Source organism: Cyrtonyx montezumae, unplaced genomic scaffold, assembly GCF_038088225.1.
Source record: "Cyrtonyx montezumae isolate F1298 unplaced genomic scaffold, pur_monq_1.0 scaffold_29, whole genome shotgun sequence".
In the NCBI taxonomy this organism is placed as follows: Eukaryota; Metazoa; Chordata; class Aves; order Galliformes; family Odontophoridae; genus Cyrtonyx; species Cyrtonyx montezumae.
Genome location: NW_027072033.1, coordinates 9,724,225 through 9,748,599, shown reverse-complemented (window position 1 = coordinate 9,748,599; position 24,375 = coordinate 9,724,225). Strand labels below are relative to the sequence as shown.

The 24,375-nt window shown below is 43.3% G+C and overlaps 1 protein-coding gene across 1 annotated transcript in view; it reads left to right on the top strand.

Moving 5' to 3' along the window:
- TRABD2A (TraB domain containing 2A) overlaps window positions 1–13,657 on the top strand; it is an 80,164-nt gene extending 66,507 nt beyond the window's left edge. Inside the window, exons 5-7 of the mRNA XM_065740558.1 lie at window positions 2,790–2,880; window positions 9,471–9,731; window positions 13,419–13,657. Of these exons, the coding sequence (XP_065596630.1) occupies window positions 2,790–2,880; window positions 9,471–9,731; window positions 13,419–13,599 (533 nt within the window). The 3' untranslated portion in view covers window positions 13,600–13,657. The remainder of the gene's footprint in view (window positions 1–2,789; window positions 2,881–9,470; window positions 9,732–13,418) is intronic.
- Window positions 13,658–24,375: the final 10,718 nt, after the last annotated feature.

The following is a 24,375-nucleotide window of genomic DNA, read 5'->3' as shown; positions in this document are numbered from 1 at the left end:
TATAAGATCTGTCAGAGGCTGCGAGGTGACGTTTGCTTGCTTCGCCGACCAACACGCCAGTCTCTCTATTTCTTCCAGGGCATGGGCTGTGACAATTGGGGTGATAATGGAGGCAAAAATCTGAGCAGTAGGTCCCCATAGCCGTACCTCGTCACCACAGTCCTCCTTCAGTGTGTGCATTGACCTTCTGCTCCATCGCTGTGTGAAACTCTGGGCTATGTTCATCCAGTCCCTCATCTGTGGTGATAGAATAGTTAACTTTCCCAGGTAGCACGGCCCCCCAGTCGCCTTGGCACATTGCTATGATGGCTGCTGCCACCTGGGTCGGCTCTATCGGGTTAATCTTATCCTTATCTAGCACGTATTTGATGGCCTCTCCTGGTGTTTGAAACTTAGTGGGAGCCGAACGCAACAGGGCTTTTACCTCCTCGGACGACTTTTGTTGAAGGCAGTCTAAAACAACCGGATTATGGACTGCTCTCAGTAGATCTGATCCCTCCACAGCTCTTATAAGTCTGTTAGCAAAATCCTGAAAGGACTCTGTCGGCCCCTGACTGATTGCCATCCACGGCATATAAGGTTCTGTGCTTTGTGCAAATCGTCTAAACGCTGTTAAAGCTGATTCTGAGGTGGCCAACATTTCACCCGGCCGCAAGTGAGCGACCTGGTCTTGTGGTGTTTATAATCCTTCCACAGCCCCCGTTAATTGGGTGATATCAGCCCCGTGGACTGGGTGGCCGGGATCCCCCTGAGCTGTAGCTAATACGTGCTTAAGCTGGCTAATCCATTCTTCCTTCCATACTGTAAACTGAACCGGCTGTGCTTAAGCTGGCTAATCCATTCTTCCTTCCATACTGTAAACTGAACCGGCTTTAAAACAATCTGCATAAGTGTCTCTATGTTATACGGCAACAGCGGGCCGGCTCCTGCTAAAAGCTCTAGCGCATTCAACGTTAGCAGTGATCCCAAGCCTTTTTTCTCAATTGCCTCTACTAAGCGGGCAACACCCTTTGGGTCCAGCGGGACCCAGAGGGGGCCTCCTTCCTCAACCACCACCGGAAATACAACTGCATCAGATGCGGATGTTCCAGCCAAGGCCTCTCTGATCCCTGCCCAATCAGTGTGATCTGGGACTGTGACCGCGCTCCGCCCTCAGAGGAGTGGTCCCGAGGGGGGCGGCAGGGATCCGCCTTGCTATGGTCGGGAGAGATAACAGGATCGTCCCGCCCCGCTGCGGGAGGTAGCGCCGATAGAGAAGGATACAACGGCGGGTAAGGAGGTGGAGCCGACGCGGGGGGTGGCGATTCTGCCGGTCGAGGCGGCTCCAGGGGAACCGTTTTGTTCTGATCATCATCAGGCACCATCTTATTCGAATCTAACGGTCCTTGTTGCGCACTTTTCTCCACGCGATCAACTGTGAAAAGAGAAGAGCCTCCCGACCCCCCTTTACCCCCCGTAACTTCCTCCAGGCTGTCAAGGTTGCGCACAGTGCGCGTGAGCTTCCCTTCTTCCCTGGCCGCTTTAAGCTCGCCCACCACCAACCCCCAGGTTTTTAACTCCGCGGCTTTCTTAGTCGCAGTATCCCGCATAGAATACTGTGCTAGGGCGGCCGTGATGTCATCCCACTTTTCGGGGTGAATAACTTAGGTTATTCACTTATGTTATCACAACTGAATTGGTTTTTTTCTCCCTCAGTGGCTTATAATGAAGGAACCAAAAGGGTTGACCTAAGTGAATGGCTTTCAGAGCTGTTATTGTTTTCTGCAGTTGTATGGTTCTTAATCATTTAAACATTTTTACTGATGTTGACTGACATCTCATTTAGTGCTCTTATGGTGTGAAAATGCTAGAATGATGCAAATGTTGAGGCCAGATGTTGACCGAGTTTGCACCACTACCAGTCATAGACTGGTTGCTGCTCCTGAACATGTCTCTCATGGCTTTATCCCAAGAAATCTACAGTGGTGTGAGGATGTTCTGTTTTTCTCAGTGAGTGGCAGCTGTTCTATCACATCTACATTTCAGAAATGCAGAATGTGGTAAGTTAAGTGAGCTTGGGAAGATTCAACACACCCTTATTAGAGATTGTCATGGTTTTATGATTTTGGTATTGGTATTCCACATAACATCATGTAGTGCATTGAGAACTGAAGAGTTAATGCTCCAGCTCTGTGGATCATCGATAGTTATGGGTATTCCTGTCTCAGAAGAGAAGAGGAACTATGTTCCCCAGAGGACTTTGCATTGCTTTGTACTTTTACGTTTTTCCAGTCAGAGGGAAGGATTTTGCATGTCACAGGACACTCTTTCCTTTGGGGATCAACCCAGCAGTGGGTGCTCCCTGCCGTCTTGCCTTCAGCATTTAGTGTAAGGCCTTCTGTTTATTGGACACTCTCTCTTGCTCATTTTATTTGATTTATTAGCTTTAATTCCAATTATAATGCATTATATTGTGTTATTTTGCTTTCTGATACCTTACTTAGTAAATTAGCTTTCCTCCTCAGATCATTGCTGCTGTTTTGTTTTTAGGCTCGTCTCCCTTTTCCCTTCCCCTCCTTCCCCTTTCCCAGGGTATGGGTCTGTGAGTCCCCTGCACCAATCATCATGGAACCTGGCCGAACCAACTCATAAACTGTTGACAGAGATCCTGTGTTTCTTGTGTGTGAAGTGATAAAATACTGCATGCTCTGAATATGACACACCTCCTGTGATCAGAGAGAAATTTGCTGCTTTTCTCTCTCTTCCCCTTTGCTCCTTAAGTTCTGATTTCATTTTTCTCTTAAATGCAGGTCACTTCATGGGCAACAACACAGTTATTGATGTTTTGAGGAGAGAAGGGTTTGATGTAGTGCACACTCCAGCTGGACAAGCCATCAACAAGTAATGCATGCTTTATTGTAGCTGAACTTCTGTTGGGAGGGTGGATTTGCAAACAATCATGAAGATGCAGTGGCAGCTGAAACTATACTAAACAGTGAGCTGGGTTCTTTCTGTCCTCCCATGCAGCTCACTTTTCTATAAGCTATTTAGTAAACAGGATTTTGTTGGGTTTGGCCTATGTGTTTCTTGAATAAAATAAACATTTTTTTATTCTAAGTTTTTAACTCTTAAACTTTTAACTTCCATAGAATAATGCATTATTAGTTCCACCTAGTCTCTTCGACTGTCCCCACCATAAGTGATAACTCTCATATCCTCTGCTCTTTCCTGCATTTATAAGCCAAGATATTTGCTGTTCTGGTATGTCTTGTAGCTGTTCTTTGGGTTATGCCCGTAGTCCCCCCCCAACTCTCTGGTGCCTTTATCTATTTCCATGATCTCAGTTACTATAGAATGCCGAATAATCTTCATACTCTTCAGGGAATTACCTATGCTTTCTGAACTATCTGCCACCAGCTCAGACTCTGCAATACTGCTCTCCCCCATCTCCAGTCTCTTGCCAAACAAGTGCCCTTGTTTCCCTCAGATACCTCCATTCTTTCCTACAGCCACTGTTAGAAGACCACAGTGGAAAAAAGTTTTTATCATTATGGTACCATTTCCCTTTCATCCTCTGCACCAGACATGCTTTCCCTCCCTCAGTGTGTGTATCTTTGTTTCTCCTTCTTCACACTTCTGATAAGGGGTTTTTAGGATTAACACTGAACTTTTTTCTTTTATGTGGATTGTCCAGGGACACACACAGAGTCTTATCTTGTGCCAGGGGCTTTAGTAAGATGTGGTGCAAAACAATAACAAGTATTCTTCTCCTGCTGGGTTTGCTTCACATTTCTTTTTGCATCACTTCTGCTGCCTTTTTCAGACAGTGAAATTCAAATTGTGCCAGGCCAGATTTTTGCCATGATTACTGACATTGTCTTCTTGCACTGAAGCATTATCTAGCCCAAACACATCCCCTTAAGTACATCATTGCATCCCCTGACCCTATTGGCACCAATGAGTAGGTAATCTGACAAAGAGAACTCCTTTGTACTTCCACACAAGACTTAATGATGCTGCATTACTGAAGTAATGCTAGGCAATTCAGTGTATCAGTGTTTACGAGGATAATAAAAAAAATATATTTTTGTCATCTTTTTTTGTTTTTAAGAACATTCGGAGTTCAGATATTTCTATCTAACAGCTATAGCCGCATCTTAAAATGTAAAGAGAGCTCAATATGTACTTTAGAATAGAGAAAATCTTCTCATTTCTGCTAGGAGCAGGAGGAGTCGCTCTTTTTCTCCCAGAGTGTCCTTATGCAACATATGAGGTTCTGGGACTGGAAAAAGAATAGGGTATGAGTAACAGTCAAGACCCAGGAGGGACAAGCACATTAAGTTGATCCAACCAAGCACCAGTATTAGAACCAGTACCACAAAAAAAAAAAAAAAAGGCAAAGTGTGTTAGTGATTGAGAGTCACTGGAGCACCCATTTCCTTCTGGACAATCTCTCTGGAGAGAAAAAGCTGAACATTAGTCAGCAGTATGTGTTTGCAGCCCAGAAGACTGGAGGTATCCTGGGCTGCATCAACAGAGAGTTGGCAGCAGGGTGAGGGAGGGGGTCTTTCCCATCTACTCTGCCCTCATGTGGTTTCCCCTCAGCATTACTGTGTCCAAGTCTGGTTTCTCCACCACAAGAACAATGTGGAGCTGTTGGAGCATGTCCAAAGGAGACCATGTAGATTCCCAGAGGTCTGGAGCACCTCTCCAGTGAAGAAAGGCTGAGGGAACTGGGTTTGTTCAGCCTGGAGAAGGCTCCAGTGAGAACTCATCGCTTTCTAGTATTTAAGAGAGCTTATAAACAAGATGGAGACTGAATTTTTCCATGGGCAGATTGTTGATAGAACTGTTTTGAACTAGAATGGGAGATTTAGATCAGATGTTTCTAAGAAATCCTTTATTCAGAGGATGGTGAGGCAGTGGCATGGGCTGCCCAGTGAAACTGTGGGTGCCCCACTCCTAGAGGTGTTCAAAGCCAGGTTGGATTGGATGGGTCCTGGGCGGCCTGAGCTGATGAGTTTCATCCCTGCCCACAGCAGGGGGTTTCAACTAAGTGGGCTTTAAGGTCCCTTCCAACCCAAACCATCCCACAATTATATGATTGTATGAATCTGCTGCTATGTAAAGAGGCAGATGCAAGGAAATCAAGGGCAGATGACTGTGAGAAGGAAGGCTAGAACTTCATGTCTCAGGAAGGTGGGTATCAGTGTTTCTTAGGGCAGCTAGACACCTGGTTCCTCTGACCACATCATCAGAGTTCACTGTCCAACCATTACCCTCTGTGCCTTTGTAAGGACTCAGTTTGTCACTAACTGCATCTCACTTTATTAGGGGTACTGGATAGGTCTTTCCTGGAGGCTTGACTTTAAAGCTGAGTGAACAACTTGAAGAAAAGGACACTTCGGTGTTTTCTTTGAAAAAACTTCACTAACTTCTGGATGACTTGGTAGAAAAGAGTATCAAGAAAAAAGTGAGATCTGTGGCAGGAGGACATTTGAGATAAAGACCCACGGCAAGAATGTGTCAGAGACCATGGGGAAACATGAGAACATTTCTGCATCTGTCCTTCTCTTCCAACAGTTGCTCAGAGGGCTCTGGGAGAATCGCCTCTAGGCAGTGCTGCAGAAGAGGTTATGTATGAGGTTATGTATGAGTATCTGTTGTTAGTGGTGCTCTGAGGCTGCAGGTATCTAAATAAACAGCTAGCCATGCAGTTTGGAGGTTGTCCTGGCTGTGCCTGTAGTAAAATTCCAGCATCTTCTGGACACATATTTGTTAGAGGAGGCTGCAGACAATAAGGTAGTGTTACCTACAGAGGAGGGGTAGTCATGCCCACTCAGAGATTTTCACTGATAAAAGGACAGACACAGTGAAGAAAAGTCAAAGTAAAGGGAACCATAATCAGAGGACCTTTAAAGAGATAAATCATGTCCCTAGAGACAACAGGGTATGTGTCCATCAGTAAAGGAAAGATGAAGGTAGGGGGCTATGAGGACGTGGAGGAAAGCTGAAGTATCATGACACCTCGGAAGTGATAAAAGTAATACTATGACAATGAAAAGAGGTAGAATCTCTGTTCTAAACAAGGAAGAGAACTGTGGGTGAGGAAAGCAAAGACTATATAGGAGAGTGCATGCAGGCTGCTTATCTTGTAGAATGGGTGGGGAGATGCTGGCTGCTTGAAGTATTATGAATTGAGGGATCTCTTCAAAAAAGTCCAGGGGAGAGCTACAAAGATGATAAAGAGTGTGGAACACCTCCTCTATGAGGAAAGGCTGAGAGACCTGGGTCTGTTCAGCCTTGATAAAGAAGACTCAGAGGGAATCTGATTCACATCTATAAATATCTAAGGAGCAGGAGGCAAAGGGTTGAGGATGGACTCTTCTCAGCAGTGTGTGGTGATAGAATGAGGAGACATGGCCACAAACTGATGTATAGTAGGTTCCACACAAAGGTGGGTGGGAACTTCTTCACAGTGCAGTGACGGAGCCCTGGCACAGGCTGCACAGAGAGGTGGTGGAGTCTCCTTCTCTGGAGACGTTCAAGACCCACCTGGACACCTACCTGTGCAACCTGGGCTAGGGAGCTGCTTTGGCAGGGAGTTGGACTCTATGATCTCTAGAGGTCCCTTCCAACCCTTACAATTCTGTGATTCTGTGAAACAGAGCTTGAGTAACCAGGGGGAAGCTGGTTGTTTCTTTGAAAACATCCCCTTCATTCTACACTGGGTTAGAATAGCCATTTCTGGGGTCTTGACTGAGTGATCTCTTGGGCTCAGGATCATAGAATCACTTGACCTGGAAGGAACTCTAAAAATCAAGTCCAACTCCCCAGCAGTGAGCAGTAACATCCACAGCTATCAGGTGCTCAGAGCCCCACCTAGCCTGACCTTGAATTTCTCCAACCTCCCTGGGCAACGTGTACCATTGCTTCACCACTCTGATCATAAGAAAATTATTTCTTATATCCAATCTAAATCTTCCCTCTTTCAGATTGAAGCCATCTCCCTTTGGCCTTTCACAATAGTCCTCTTCTTTCTTATAGACCCCTTTTAGATATACTGGAAGGCCACTCTCGGGTCTCTCCAGAGCCTTCTCTTCTCCAGGTGGAACAGCTCCAGCTCTGTCAACCTGTCCTCTTAGCAGAGGTGTTCCATCCCTTGGATCATATTTGCGACCCTCCTCTGGACATGCCTTAGCAGGTCCATGTCTCTCTTGTACTGAGGACTCCACATCTGTATGTAGTACTCCAGATGAGACCTCATAAGCACAGAGCAGAGGGGGCAGGATCACCTCCCTCGCCTTGCTGGCCATGCTTCTATGGGTGTAGCCCATGATGCAGTTAGCTTTCTGGGCTTCAAGGGCACACTGCTGGCTCATGTCCAGCTTGCTTCGGCCAGTACCCTCAGGTCCTTTTCAGCAGAGCTGTACTCTATCCTTACATCCCCCAGCATGAACTGGTAGTGGAGGTTATCATGACCCAGGTGTAGTCATTGCACTTGGATTTGTTGAACCTCATGTGGTTCTGCCAGGCTCATTGCTTGAGCCTGTCTGGATCTCTGTGGATGGCATCTCATCCTTCGTTTGTGTCGCTGCAACACACAGCTTGGTGTAATCTGCAAACTTCCTGAGGGTGCATTTGATCCCACTGTTGATGTCATTGATGAAGATGTTGAAGAACACTGGTCCCAGTGCTGACCTCTGAGGGACAGCACTTGTCACTAATCTTCATCTGGACATTGAGCCATTCACTACCACACTGTGGGTATGATCTTGTAACCAAGTCCTTATCCATCGAACAGTGCATCTGTCAGATCCATATATTTGTGATTTGGAGAGAAGGATATTATGGCTACCATATCAAAGGCCTTAAAACTATCAGGAACTGTGCCAAAGGCTTCTCAGACTTGGCATTTGAGAGAGCTGGTGTACCCATTGTCACGGTGTTATCCGTGACAGTGACCCAAGGGAAACAGAGAAGGGAGAGAGGAGAGAAAAAAGAAACTGTGTCAGTGGCCACGCGGCCGCCCGAGCAGAGCCGCGCTCCGGGGGGGAGGGGGAAACAGCGGGAAGAGATGAGTCTACAAGAAGACAACGGCACGATCTGAGAAGGAACGGTAACTTTACTAAATCTAATAAAATTGAACAATTGAGAGAGAGATAAGAATTTCCAAACCAAAAGCTGTGAGCTTATGTTAAGGAGGAACTGCAGGGGAAGCACACGTGCTGAACCTCCACGGCAGCCCAGAGCAACGCGCCCAGGCAGAGCGCCGCCTGGCATCCGGTGCGGAGCTCCGCCCCTCTGCTGCTCCCACAGCATTATCTCCTTCACTGCTGCGTGATGCTCTGATGTGGAATACCGGCATCAACACCACAAAACCACAACACCCATATAGTCTGACTGCAGTGTGTTTGAACTTAAAGACAATGCTGCCAGCCTAAGCCAGACATTTTTAAATCTGGGACCTATACAACGAGAAAGGTAAAGGCCTGACTCCTACTCCCTCACTGTTAGCTGTAAGAGCATGCAGAGCTCATAATTGCATGGTAGTAGTGCTGTAATTGCTCAGCCTCTTATCATCCCCCCACACATATGGACCTCCATACTTTTCTTAATCTCTTAAAAGCCTCCAGTTCCTGTTTATCAATATGCTTATCTGAATGGCAAGACAGTGTTATCTCCTTTTGCAGATCAGCATGGAGACAACACATATTTATGCTAGAATTAAGTACAACAGTAGTGAGATTAGTCCTGGTCTCATAGGTCTCAGAAATGCCCTCAACCAGTGTTTTAATAAATACTGTGTATTCACTACTTTGTATTACCTGGCTTCATGAAAGAAAATGCTATGGTAGTGTCCTTGATGCTGACATTGCTAGTCTGCTTGCAGTTGCTTGCAGACTAACTGGTCCAAAAGATTTCTTAATGATATATTGAGCTATTTCCTTCTAAGATAATCTTTTTCAAGATGCATTTCTGCAAACAGGATGATAGTCTCTGGACAGGCTCGTGGCTTGCCTTCTCTATCTTGCTGATCAAGAACTGGCTTTTGGTGTGCTTTAGTTGTCTCATACCTGCCCTCAATTCCCATCAGGACAGCAAACGATGTAAGGAACCAATTGGACTGTGTTCTGATGGAAATCAGATTAGAGGAGTATGGTTTGACCTTCTCTGACTTTGAAAAGGATTCCTCTTCTGTCTCTTTGTAGATATGCAAAGTTATTCCCAACCTCTCTTATACTCTGAGCCAGAGTGCAACTTTTTATATGACCCAGATTACCTGTTTTCCAAAGGTTTTTTTAATTACAAACAAATATTTCAATCAGAATATTTACTTCAGGAAGAAGAGATAGGAATAAAAAGTAGAAAAATAACTAGATTTTTATATCTGGAAGAAACATTTGTTTTACATGTGCCTTGATGATATCTGTACCAAGATTTTGCCTCAGAGCCTTTTCAAACATATTCATGTTCCCTTCTTCTTCCAGCAGAAAACTCCCCAAAACCTTGTTAGCCTTTTCATCATCTTCACCAGCACATCACCCCTACATAGTGTCCCAGGAGCTTCCAGTGCTCATGCATCCCCAGAAAGAGGAGGAAGAGCTCTTGCCTCACCTGCTACCCCCTGATGGCATTGACATGCTGGAGAATGGAGAGAGAAAGTACAAGAAGAAGAAGAAGAAAAAGCAGCAGCAGAAGAAGCAAAGACTGCGACAGTTTAATGACCTATGGGTTCGCTTTGAAGAAAGGTAGCTAATGGGTGGGAAGGGAGATGGGCTTGTTGTGCAAATTGGAATTTAGGTTGGACTGATCAATAAAGGTGACCAAGCTTCTGCATACGCTAGGTATATTCTCAGGGTAGGATCTGACCTGCCTCACCATGATTCTTGCTGAGATTTACTGAAGGCTGCTTGTGCTTGTGCTTTTAGTGATGAAATTGCTCCTTCCTGCAGGGTTTGTGGAAAATCAGTCATAACATGAGTGGAAGCCATGCCTAAAACATTTTCCATTTGAGCTCAAGAGAGTGAGCTCAATGTGAGGAAACGCTGAGAGACCTGGATCTGTTCAGCCTTGAGAAAAGAAGACTCAGAGGGGATCTGATCCATGTCTATAAATACCTAAGGAGAGAGAGGCCAAGGGACAAGGCCGGTCTCTTCTCAGTGGTGTGTGGTGATAGGATGAGGAGAAATGGCCACAAACTGATGCATAGGAAGTTCCACACAAATGTGCATTTGAACTTCTTCACAGTTCAGTGATGGAGCACTGGAACAGGCTGCCCAGACAGATTGTGGAGTCTCCTCTGGAGACATCCAAGACCCACCTGGACACCTACTTCTGCAACCTGGGCTAGGAAGCTGCTTTGGCAGGGGGGTTGGACTAGATGATTTCTAGAGGTCCCTTCCAACCCCTACAATTCTTTTGATTCTGTGATTCTGTGATTGGGTCCATTGGTAGATATACAGCCTGAAGTCTTGGATCTTACCCCAGGAGCGACTGCATATGTGGAAACTCATACCTAGCATATGCACTCCTTGCATTTATACAGTATTTATGCACTATTTCCAGTGCTGAAGAACATGTAAGCCCTCAGGCATTACTGGAGATTTGGAAATGGGGATGACAACCTGCAGCATGATTGAGTTAGGATGAAAAATGGAATATGCTGTGGGGAAAAGGTTTGCATCCTCCTGGCACTTTTCACCCAGATGAGCTTTCTTACCTACAGGAACTATAGCAGCCTGCAAAAAAAGCCTACTTCTCCTTCATGAACAGGTCTGCAGCTGAATGTGAACCTTAATGTTTACCTTGTGTCAAATGACACAAAGGCTTTATTCTAGCTCTTCTTATATCTCTACCATGTTTGGGTTGAAAACATTTTATTTTTGTGGTGCTATAAAAACCTGTGGTTGTTAAACTGAAGTCTCTGTGTTCATTTTTGCTCTCTCAAAAGTGTGTTTCTTCCTTGTCCCCGTGGTACTGAGCATATCCCCTATGCTGTGCTTCATCATGCCTCTTTGTCCCAGCTGTAGCACTGCTCAGTGAGAAATACATTGCTCACATGGCTTACAAAGGCTGCAAACGAGTGTAGCAGCGGTTTTTTTTGTTTGTTTGTTTTTGTTTTTGTTTTTTTCTGTTCCATGCATTCAGCCTTTGTCAGACTTTTAAGATCAAACTCCCTTCTCTCTTTTCTAGAGCAATTTTCACTCCTTCCTCCAAACTAAGTGTACATAGTTTGGGGGTAAAGGGGAGCAAATGCACATGGAAGTTGCAAGCCCGCTGGCAGACATAGTCCAAGCTTTGACAATATAACAAATCCTTATATTTATCACATTTGATACTCTTTTTTACTGAAACAATGTCATAGAGCCATAGAATTTTTTGAGTTTGAAGGAATCCTTAAAGGCCATCCAGTCCAACTCCCCTGCAATGGACACGGACACCTGCACTGAGCAGGTTGCTCAGAGCCCCATCCACATCCTTGAGTATCTCCAAGGATGGGAGAGAGCCCAGGGACTACGTTAATTTATGTTAATGAAGACAATACCAGCTATTCGTGAATTGGTTTTTGGAGCTTCTGTTGAGAATCTGTTAAGGTGAAACAACTAATGGTGAAGGTAAGGCATCCTTATCAGCGCAGGCTCCCACCCTAACTGCACACCAACATCTTCCATTTTTCATATTCAGCTATTCTTTTGAAGTGCCTTCAGAAGATAAAATACGGGAGGATGTGTTACTGTGACTGAATTGTAGATGTTTCAGGGAAGCGTTCTGGATTGCAAGTACCACAGGACAGAAGTGAAGTAGAACTAGAACCAATTGTGACAGCTTAGGAAACTATGACATGAATGTCGGAGCAGAAGACACCTCTCCTTTTTGTTTGTAATCTTTCCTGTCTTTCTCTACCAGTTAAGTCATCCTCCGAGAGCTGGAAGCCTGCTCAGGTGCTAGGCCGTTGCTGCATCTAGCTGTCCATCCATCCTTGTGCCGAGCAGACAGCCCCACCTTGTGGCACTGCGGACGCTCTGCTCCTGCTCGCGCAGACTCCTTGGGTGCCTTGTCACAAAAGTGCTCCCAAATCCCTGATGCATGAGCCTGCAGCATTCATAACTTCACAATGGAAATGCGAAAGATGCAGCTTGAGTAACCTAATGCTTTGGTTTGTGCTCCTTCAAGTATGCATCAGCCAATAGCTGTATTTCTTTACTGTGCTATCTGATGGCTTCTCTGTTCAGCCCTCCTATGTGGACCTTTGCACACAGAAGGGTAAGATTTTTTAATGAGGATGCTAATTCCCTTCCATTTCCTAAAGCATTTCTGCTTTATTCCATTAGCTAAGGTAAGGCAAGAATGGAGTGCCACAGTTAGGGACTGGGTGCAGAAAATACCACTCCGCTCTAGTGTGGCAGATAGACTTGCTTTTAACTTCATCACAATTTGTCTTCTTTGTGCCCTGGAGTGCATGTCAGCTTTGTAGCTGTGTCATCATTCACGGCTTTAATCCATTTTCCAAAGAGAAAGTCTCTGTACATACTCTTGTGCCTCAACCTGTGCTGCAGCACTGCAGGAGCTCACTCAGCTCTGGGCAGTTGATGTCAGCAGCCTGCAGAGTAAAAGTCCTCTTGTGAACAATGTGCTGCCATAATGGGAACATAGTATTCTACAGGATGTCACCCACTTCATGCTCATCACTAGTTCAGGGTCCTCAGTACCACCATAGAGACTTTGGGATACTGGGATCTTTTCCCTGTGACATTTCTGTCTTTAGGAAGTGTTTCTGGCAGGGTCTCTCATTTCATAGAGGATGTCATTTAAACCCTTTGTAGTTCCTGACCTGTGGAAGGGAACATGCAGCATAGGAGTCTAGTCCAGACTAAAGTGCACATAGAGAAGTAAAGCAGGGGAAAATGGATTCAGCTGAAAGCAGGTGCCTCACTTCTATAGAGCTAAGCTGAGCTGTAGTGTTGCTTCTCTGCAGCACAGGTGCTTTTATTCTTATTTTCTGCCTAGCTGAAAGGCAGGCTGGAAGCTGTTAGGAAAGCTGTCACTTTGCCCACCTGTCTCCCTGTGTGGAAACAAAGATCAGGCTGCCTGGGTAAGTCTGAGCAGTTCCACTGTTTCAGGGTAGTCCCCACCCTCCTTAGCTTATTCCATGTTCTCCCTTAAGTTTGATTCACACTTAGTTGGGCTAAAGGTTTTGTCCACATCAGCTGACATGGGAGCTGCCCATGTCCTTGAAGAAGGAGAGCGGCAAGTCTCTGCCATTAGGAGGCACAATACTTTGGTGAGCATGGAGCCAGCACAAGAGACCATCCCCAGCATGTTGGGTGCCCAGAAGATGGGCAGAGGAGCACAGAGGCTAGCAATGCCCTGCTGCGTGGGCTTCAGCCAGTTCTAGCCTAAGTCTGGACTGATGTTCTTCTCCGCTTGCCTTGCAGTGCCACCAACCCTCCTCCCCGGATCCGCATCATCAATGGCTACATCACGGTAGAGCCCCAGCCCCAGGGCCATGGTTGTTTCAGTCCCACTTGCAAAGACACCAGCAGCTCTCACCAGCTCTCCCACTCCCTCCTGCTCTCACTACTGACTTTGGCTATGCATATGTTTAGGTTGCATTGAGATGTAAGTGGAGCCAAGCAGCAGCACTCTCCTTAAAAAGCAAAAAAGAGACTTAAAAAAAAAAGGAAGACTTTGTGCGTGGGACACCTCTTCTGTGGAATGTTCTTAAACTGCTTCCTTTTCTTGAACCTGGATCACTGGAACACTGTTAACTGGTTTGACCTGCCCAATGCAGGAGAAGATATTTTAATGAAAGTGTTATTTATTCTTCTCTTGCAGAAGAGTGACTTCATGTTACCCATAATGCTTTGGGGAGATGTATAATGTCACTATAACATAGCTGTTGTTAAGCTGTATAAACCCAAGTGAGTTACACTTTTTTCACCATCAGTGCCTTGTGTGAAATTTACATACCACCAGCTTGTTTATTAGAGTATTTTTGTCATATGAACACAGCTGGGAGAAAGAGGTTGGTATTTTATGTTTCTTTTGGTAATGCTTTTAATTCTTAATTCTTGCATATTAGGGCCCAAATTATATACAAAGGTTCTCAACACCACCTACTACCATAGAATAGAACAGTAAAGTCTTACAAACAGAATGTTTCTGCTGTCTGTTTATGCTGTTGTAACATGGATGCAACTTAACTTCCAATGTCCAGACAGGTCTCTTAAACAGTAATGCATGTTTAAGGAAAAAATAGTTGCTGGGATTTTGCAGCTTATGTTTACTTCTGGCTTTTATATTTGCCTCCAAAATTAGAATTTTTCAATAGTTGATTTTGCAACACTGGAATCAGGTTTTCCCTCTTTATCTAAATCAAGAATGTATTGTTGATTTATTGTTGGATTCATTTTTTCAGTGGGGGAAATCCTTTCTAATGCTTCTGCAAAGTTAGATTCTTCTCCAGGAAACCTTTGCCAATTTTCTACTGATTATCAGACTTTCCAAATTGTTCTAGGTCTTCTGCTTTCTACTTAGAATGAACAGACTATTTACGCATGGTTCTAGGAACACTGGAAGTGGTGATGTGTGGTTTTCTGTCTCTGTGCAGGACCTCTTGTGAACATGCTGACTCATCTTATGAGAAACATGTCCTCCCTCATCTTAGAAAGGCTTAGAAGCACAGGAAGGTCTCATGAAATTTTTTGCCTCACTGTGGGAGGACTTAGAGCAAATTCAGAACTCGGTGCCTTACATATACACCTGCCTCCATGAGACATCAAAGGATATCATTTCTGCAGACTTCTTTTCCTATGCAAATGCTTCACTACTTTTTGTTGCTCGAAGAAAGCTCCCTTTTTCCTCATCCTTCTGCTGCACACTTCTGCTTTTCTCCAGTAGGAAAAATGTTTCTATATGTGCAGACAGATTTTTCATCCCAAGATCTCAAATTGTGATCCACTTCCTGAAGGACTATACCTAAACAGAGCCTCAGTTTGGTGAGGAAAACAATGAAAGCAGAGGCTTTCTTGCTGTTTGCAGCAGCACTGTTCTTATGCACTGGGGTAGAAGACAGCAACAAATCATTGTATATTATTTATCAAAAGACCTCAGGATCTCAGAGACATCCTGTTTTCCATGGGATGACATAGCAGCCAGGTTGGTGATGTGCTCTTCTCTGTCTCCCTCTCTGACTGGTCTGCTGGTGTAAATTCTCACAGACTTGGTGCATCTGGCCTTATTTTCTTTGGGCTCAGTGTGATCCGAACAATGTGATCAAGTGGAGGATAGCTTAATTACAATCATGCACTGCAAGCCTGACAAGCTGACCACAAGTGCATCTGAGGGAGACATGAAAAGCATTACATCAGAGTGTGTTCTGCTACCTGCTAAACCGTGTTTTGGCATTACTTGTCCTCCCTCTGTCCTTTCTCAGATGTGACACAGGCTCAGTGTGCTCTTAAACATTGGAAGATTGGAGAGCAGTTATGTCCTTTTGCCATTACCAGACAAGGGCTGCTCTTCATAAAATAGCCAGACTGGCAATTCCTTCTATTCCCTCCTTCCCAATTACTCCTGAGCTTCACTTTTGTGCTGAGTGGAACAGCCACCATCATTTTTCTTAGACTGGCATGAGAGATAGATATGTACAAGACACTCATAAGCAACAAAGACCAAAACTCATACTATGTATGACTCAGTTTTGGTGGTGTCTCTCATTTGTAGATTGTTACCAAGTGCCTGACTGTCAGGAAGACAGAGATGAACTGTGACAGATTGCTTGCTTGCAAAGACTGCATCTTAAGAGTCTTTCAACCCAGTTTCATTCAAGGTGTTTTTGAGAGTTACTTGGGCTTGGCTTAATGCTTGTGGACTGGCCTAGTGTTTTGTACCCTTCATGTCTTCGACCATATCAATCATTGGTGATGGGCTGTGGAACAGTAAAATCTTGAAACTGTGATTGGAATGGAAACAGCCTTATTCTTACTGCATATGCTACTCGGCAGTTGTGAGTGGCCTCTGTGGCAGGTGTTGCTCCAGTTTCTCTCTAGTTCCAAACTAAGAAATGTTCGCTTGAAGTTGGAGCAGTGCAAAGTTCCTAGGGCCTGCTAAAGTACCACCCTCCTATGGGCCATGGAGCGTGAGAAAAGCAAGCACTACATATGCCCCCCAAAAGGCTTCACTGTCTCTCCAACTGTCCCTGCCATAACTGATGTACGAGGGCTCCTCCAAAAGTAATGCCTCCTATTTCATTGTATTTATCCTCTGACACTGTGTCAGAGGCGGATGTTGGTGGTATGGGAGTAGAGGTTGAACCTTCCTGCAAATATCCCATTACATTTTGTTGCTGTGTGACACTGCAGAGGGGCAGTCTGACAGAATGGGGTTTCACATGGAAATGCTGATGAAGCAAAATGTGTTCCTCCCTGCAGAAAAAATGGCACCCGTGACATCGATCAATGCTTGCTGAACATTTATGGAGACCAAACAGGGGGTGTGAGCAGTGAGGTGGTGGGTGATGCATGCCAGCAGTGGTGACAGCAACAGTGGGTCACCTCTACAGGTACACAGCATGCAGGGATTTGTTCAGTGCTAATGAACAGCTAATGCCAGTGACTACGTTTTTTGTAGTTGAGAATGCAATGTCAAACACTGTTATTGTGATCTTTGTATTTGTTCTAGTTATGGAAATAAATAGGAGGCATTACTTTCAGAGCAATCAAGTAGCTTTTGTTGCCTTCTCTCTCCCAAGTCTCTTGCAGTCTCTCCCAAGATCATTCAGGGTTATGGTGAAAAGCAAACTTTATTCAGAAATGACTGTGAATCTCTAGGTGCATCCTTCTTTAGTGGAAAAGGTAAAACTTGTCTCCTGAATTTTCTAAGCATACATTGTTATGTCTGAACATCATTTTCCAGTCTCCTTCCTTTGTACTTACTAATTATCTGGTGCACTCTGCTCTTCCCTGCCTTATTGAAGCTATTTTCATAAAACATTTCTCCAGTGTTTTGCATTTGAAGTGATTGGGACTGTTGCCTGCATATTTCTTGTGGCCAAGATTTCTTGTCTGGGAGGCTGGTATCTGCAAAGTTATTAACTCACTCAGTTCAAAATACACTGGATTGATAACAAAATTACCTCTGGATTAAATTGCAACCTTAGTAAATACAGAACTTCTCTTTGTTTTGGCAGTTGCTCTGCTCTTGTAACCATCAGTGCTGCTCAGCAGTGTGTTGTGATTTCCTGTGAATATTTGTTGCTTGACTAAGCTTCACTAATGGACTCCTGTGCCACAACAGGTACGCTGTTTTATCTCTGCAAGACTTGACATTTAGATACAGAGCTAGAGGAAAAAGGAAGACTGACATCCTCTTTGGGAAAAGGGCTTGTGAATAAATTCCTGTTTCCCAAGATAGTTATGGTTTGCACCTTGCCTTTACTTGCTGATGAAATGGATCAGGCATTGGACACCATTTATTTTGAAACTGTTTCAACTTCCAACTATTTCCTGTAATTTCACAGCTTCTTCTTTTTCCTGCCTGTGACTTTTAACACTCTGAAGCTTTATTTTTTGTATGTATTTGGTTAGCAGCTGGGAACTCTTGTGAAAGATGGTGCGAGTCATGGCCTCACTCAGCATGCTTCCATCCAACTTAATATGCTTTTCTTTTTCCAGTGCTAATTTGCTTTCATACCTCTTCAGAGTAAGACTTGAAAAATAAAATTACTGAAAGAAATCATTACTCTTCAGGTAAGGCCTAGAAATATCATACATGTGCTTTCTAGGTGATGGTAACTATGTGAAGGGAGATGCATGAGCTGTGCAGATTGTTTCTGACCCTGATGCTTAATGATCTTAAGGATCTCACACAGTTGTTTATTTTAAAGGTGCAGTACTGAATAAGAATACATCTTAATGCAAACAAAACAAATAAAAATGACCCCACCTTGCACAGTGATTCATGTATTTTTTTTTCTGCTGGATCTTTCCAAGGGGCTCAATTTTTTATTTTTTTCTGCTGTTAACCTTTAGTACAGCAAACACTTCCAAAGCAGATTTGGGAAAACAGTGCAGGTGTAATGGAAGGTGGATAAATAAATAGAAGTGAAGAAATCTAAGCAATTTATTTTGTTATTTTTTCCCTTTCTCTCTATAATCCTTTTTTTTTTTCCCATCTGCAACAGAGCTCAGTAGGGAAAAAAGGATGTAATGCTATAGCATATCAAGAGGTGAAACTTGTCTTCATACACTCAGGGTCTGATGACTGTTCTGTGCCCTGTAAAGTTTAAGCTGCTGTAAATGAGATAGGTGGTATAGCTCAGCAGGTTGCGATGGTCCTTTTTGATTAGCTGTTTGAAACACTGTGATGCAGTCAGCCTGTAGAAGGTGAGCGATAGAAAAGGGATAAAAAGCAAAGAGTCTTGGTAGAAAGCAAGAGAGACATAATCACCACTGTGGGTCCAGCAAGGTTCATGGTAGGTCCTGTCTGGTCACTGCGGGGGATGGGAGAAAGCCAGGAAGAAAGCTTCACAGCAAGCAGGCCAAGGGGATTCCTCAGGGAATCCTCCGTCAAAGATTTTTTCTCTTTGGGAGTTCTCCGTCAAAGGTGTTTTATTTGGGATTTCTTCTCCAAAGTCCTTAGTTTAGTGGAGGCCTTTTATCCCCCATTTCTATTTTTTTTTCTTTTCTCTCTGTTAGTGTGACATACCTGGCCCAACAGATAAGCCAACAGGGAGTGGTACCTTCGTTGCCATGCCCAAGCTTTATCATCTTTTGCACTGATCGGCTTCTCCAAGCCAAACCCCAAAAAAGTCAGGCTTGTCCCTGCTTCTACTTATCTTTACAACGATAAGCAGAGGCACTGTGGCACAGTGACACCCACCTAGATAACCTGCAGTTCTCACTTAAGAGTCTTATCACCAGAAAGGCCTCACGAAGCAAGCTTTGGGACAAAAAAAAGAAAACAGTTTCTGTCTTTCACACTTATTCTCTAGAAAACTGGGCTCAAGCATGTCAGTTACCCTTATGTGACATCTGGTTTACAGGCTGGTTCGGCCCAGTTCTATGATGATCGGGGCGGGGGACCCACAGTCCCATGCTGAGGGAAAGAGGAAGTCGGAAAGGGAAAACGAAAAGGGAGATGGGCCTAAAAACAAAACAGCGGCAACGATCTGAGGAAGAAAGCCTAAATAAGATAGCAGAATGCAAAGTAACACAATACAATACAATATAATTGGAATTGAAGCCAGGAGTGTGAGAGAGGGTTCTGAAGGCTTCTGAGCTGAAGGCTTTACGCTTATGCTGAAGGCAAGATGGCAGCAAGTACGCACTGCTGGGTCAATTCCAAATGAAAGAGAGTGTCTCGTGACACGTGAACAGTTTTTATCTTTCCCTCTGAGCAAAAACTGGAAAAAACACGAAGCAACGCAAAGTCCTCTGGGGTACACGGTTCTTCTCTTCTGAGACAGGTATACCCAAAACTATTGATGATCCACGAAGCTGGAGCATTACTCTTTAATTCCATGGACTACATGATGCTGTGATGTGGAATACCAATAGCAAAAATCATAAAACCATGACACCTGGTTGTATTACAATGAAAGACCAGAAGGCCACCTTCTGTCAGCTTTTTCTGTTCTGTGTATTGGCTAGTCACTGGATCTGTCATGTCTCATTCCCAAGACATGCTCAAGTTTTTCAGGCTTTCTGAGAAGATAGGCACAGTACTGACAATCAGCCCTCTGAATGACTGAAACCTCACATAATCATAGTTACTAGCATTCAGAACTAGCATGCATGACATGGTTTATGTACATCATTGTCCAAGATGGTTTTGCTGATGATGCATCTCAGTGTGCCACAGTGGGATATACAGGAGTGCTGGTGGAGCCAGACTCCTTGTGGTCTACAGCTGTTGCTACCTCTGTGGAATTGTGTAAGGTGGTGTAGACAGAGGGAGACAGCTCTGGCCCCATGATTAATGGGTAAATAGTGCTATTAACAAGGTTGTACTGAACATATCAGAAAACATTCAGATTGTGTGTCTCCTTCTCCCTTATTGAAACTGAAGCTGTGAAAATTTTAAGCCTGTTGTTAATTTAGTGAGCATTGCATATATTCCTTTATATTCAGGCTAAACTGCAATGGTTTGTGCTTCCACACAGTCACATACCATGCTACTGTGATGACCGACCGAGTAAATGTGTAATATGGTGTTCGAAAAATGTCCCAGGAAGTGAATTTTATACATCTAATTTAAACATTGTGTAAAGTATGAATTTGCTGACTTTCCTAAGAAGTCACTAGAAAGCAAGAAAACTTTCTCAGACATTCTGATGGTAAGTACCAGGTCTCGGCTTCCTGTAGAAGATTAAATGGTGTGTGAAGCTTTGTGCTGAACTTGTGTGTCGTACTGGGTATGTACTGGGTATTATCTGTATCCAGGCCTTCAAGGATATGAGTTTGTACTTGAGTGGATCAAACTTGATAGATTTTAAAGAACTGGGAAATAAATGCTATGAGACAGAGAGATCTTGAGTAGTAGACTCCTAACCTGTCATGAAAGGGGAGATGTGCAACGATGTTACATATACATATCCTTGCATCCATCCATCCATACCTGACACCAAAGTTCCACATCTGGAATTTAACAGACCACCTAAACCAGATTTTTTTTTCTTGGGACTTTGATATTTTTAAGCACTCTGCTGTTCCACTCTGAGGAATTTTCATCCACAGGTAAATATGCAGGCTACTGCAAGACATGCATGAACACAGGCTGCTTTTCCCACAGTAGCCTGAGTGCTCTTAAATACTTTTTATTTTTTTTTAAGACTCTTAAATACTACTCAGCAGTTCCTATTTCTTTTTTACAGTGTTATATACTTTATCTGTAGCTTATGTGGCTCACTGGCACAGCTGTGCTGTTTATGACATTGGAATATGTTCATGGTTATACAGCTTTGTAATGAACTTTGTTTGAACCTACTTTAGGGAACCTGATGTAACAGGGGGGTTTGCCTTGATGATCCTAGAGGTTCCTTTTGGCCCCTGTAATTCTGTGATTCTGTGAAGAAGTTTTATACAGTAAGGGTGGTGAGACACTGGCACAGGTTGCCCAGAGGTGGTGGATGCCCCATCCTTGCACGCACTCCAGGTCAGGATGGAGGGGACTCTAAGCAGCTGGTCCTAGTGTAGGTGTCACTTTCACTGCAGTGGAGTTGGACCAAATGGCCTTTAAGGGTCCCTTCTTTTGCAGGCAACTCTTATGATTCCATGATTCTGTGACTAGTCTATAGTTTTGTGGTATTCATAATGATGCAGGAAAATATGAAGGCTTTGCCACCAGAATAGGGTGTAGGATTCATCTGCACTGGTTCAAAGGGCTATGACATAGCTGGAGAGCCTCTTGATCAGACTTCTTGAAGCTTGATGCTTCCATTGCCTGGCTGTGTGTAGTTTAAACAGAATGAAGAATTCCATTCATCTGCACTCAGATTTTTTTTTTCTAATTATTATTCTGAATGCAGTTATCCATTATCTGCAAGAGACATAAAGCCATAATCCTGAAATTGTTTTACATTGTAGAACTCAGATTTGAGGAAAATGAATTACGTTAGGAATACTAAAAACATTGCTTGCAATTAGCCTAAGAACTGAGTAGCTGGAAAGAAAATTATACAAAAGGATGAGCTCACAGAAGAGATGACAAACTCTCTGTTTTAACAGTTCAGAGCCCGGACAACAAGAATAGGAACAGGTAATCCAGAAAACTTTTAGATGTTCCACAGTGAGCAAATACACAATGACCTTCTCAGGAAACCAAGTGTCACGATGTTCTGCAGTTTAGGAACTGGTTTACAGCTTGAGAAGTGATGGCAATATCCTTTTCCAAAATTTCACTGCTGGTTAGTTAGAACATGGTGAATGTTTTTCAAATATCCAGTTCTTTACTGCATATATTATTTATTTAGTGTTGTTGACTTCCTCTGGTAATATATTCAAGATCAAACTCTGAAATTTTTAGCCTAAATTTCACTAGAAAACAGAAATTTGTATTGAAAATACTTCAAGCCTGTGTGTTTGAGTTCATTCAGTTCCTTTAACCTGCTTTCCCAAGGATCCTGATTATGTTACTACATCTATGGAAAATTACTACATCTAAATAGAGAACTTGTTACTAGCAGCATTTAGGCATTGGGATAAAGCAAGCAAATAAATGCATGGCATGCGTTTGTTGGTAATGTACCATATGGTAAGAGGATCTGGTTTTCCTAGAAGCATTTTTGTTGTCATTGGTTTTGTATGTTTCAAATGTTTAAGCATTCATGAAGATGCCAGAATCTGCAGTATTCGTCAGCTAACACTAGATGTTGCTCACGTGCCTTGAAAACTAGCAAGCGCCACGACAAGTGTAGCAAAGCTTCCTTTAGGTTTTAGAACAGATAACCCATGCATTAGATAGTGCTATCTTATTCCAGAATGGTTCAATTCAGCAGTAAATACATATCTCTGCCTCATTTTTTTCAGAGCCTTGCTCGGGTACCCATCTTTAATCAATCTATTTTGGATGAGTTATTTTACATAGTTTGTGCCTTGCCTTCCCTTTTCTAAGAAGGTGCTTCCTTCCCACCTGGGGATGTTACGTTCTTGAATGCTGTCTAAATGTCTGAATGAAAAGGATAAAATAATGTGGGAGAAAAAGTATACTTTAGGGCTAAAACTGCTAAAGACATTATCTGTATTAAAGGTATTAAAGGTCCCTCAGAATATTCAGCTTTCTATAGTATCACAAATTTGGGTGAAGGTTAGTGGCCAGTGTGCAGTCCTGGCAGGATTCCAACCTGAAATCCTGGCTAGACCACTTCTCTTCCTTTCCACAGAATGTGGGGGTCATCTGGTGCAATCCATTTGCTCTAAAAGGGACGCCTAAAGCCAGTTGCCTAGGGTCATTTTCAGATGACTGAGTTTGAAGATCTCTGAGGAGGAAGGTTCCACAGCCTTTCTTAATTACAGAAGTTCTCACTGGATTAATTTTTCCGTCTTTGTGGCCAAAACTGTGAATGAGCCATCTCATTCTGGGAGTACGGCATTACTTTTCATCTTCAAATGGAGTAAATCTGTCATGTTTTGAGATTCTTTAATTAGTAGTAAGTTTCAGATAAAATAGCTTAGTTGCAATTAGAAACTTTTTTCTTTTCTTTTCTTTTTTTTTTTTTTTTTGTTCTTTTCTAGGTCTCAATTATCACATAAGAAATTTAAACTAAAATTTTGGCTAATTTCTTAACTAGCTCCTTATTTTGCTATCATTTTTAAAACCCGCTTTCCAACACAATGTGGGGACATTTTATGGACAATGTGAATTTTTTAATATCTGTGAAAAAAATAATATTTGTGTTTTTATTAGTAGTACTCCAAATGTGATTCTAGCTCTAATCCACTTTTGCTCTCGTTTTCTACTGGGTAGGCTAAAAATACTAATTTGAATGAAATGCTGTAGAGAAACAATTTGTGAGAGAACATTCCGTTTAATATTCTGGTCACTGGCAAAAAGATCAAGAAGAAAAGCATTATCTGTCTTCATTCAGCCCAGAGCCAAGTTCATGCATGCTTTTTGCAAGGTCTGCAAGGCCCTTTGCTTTGCCCTGACACTTCCAGACAGGCAGGCACCACATCCTCTGAGTTCCTCTGCACTCATGCTATGAGCTAGGGGGGGAACTTGTTAGATACTGAACTATACTCTATTGGAATAGACCAGTCTCAGACTCTCTTGATAGAACTTACTGAGCTCAAATCTTCATAGGGCCATGCCCACCCATGCTCGTGGAGAATGTAGGGTACTATTTGCATTTAGTACTTCTCCATAAGCAAACTGCATTGTAATAAGCAGGCTGTCAAGGCATCAGTTCGCCAAGATTTGATGTGCTGAGCTAGGCAGAAGATTTCTCTAATTTTATGTACTTGAGATGAGGAAAAATATTCTCTTTAGAGGGAAAGACCCTGTAGTCCTGAGCAAGTTTATCCAACTTGTCTGCCAGCCCTGGGAGTGTGAAACTTAATCTATCCCTGTAAGTCGAAGTTTCTTTCTAATTGACTCATGTTTTGTTGATGACAGTGAGCAGCAGACTGCTCTATGGTGGGAGACCAGGTACTTGAAAGGTAAAGGTTAAATGCTAATTTCCTGGTAACCGTTTCCCTGTGGTGAAGAGGTAGTGGACAGACCTCTTTGAAGAACTCCCACTCAACTACATGTCTAAGCATAGAAGAGTCAACAGAATTAGTAATATATTTGTTATATTCATGTTTAAATAATTTCTGTATCCCAACTGTGTAACATTTAATAGTTACAGATTTGCCAGCCAACAATTCAGAGAAGACTCAAAATAGAAAAAGG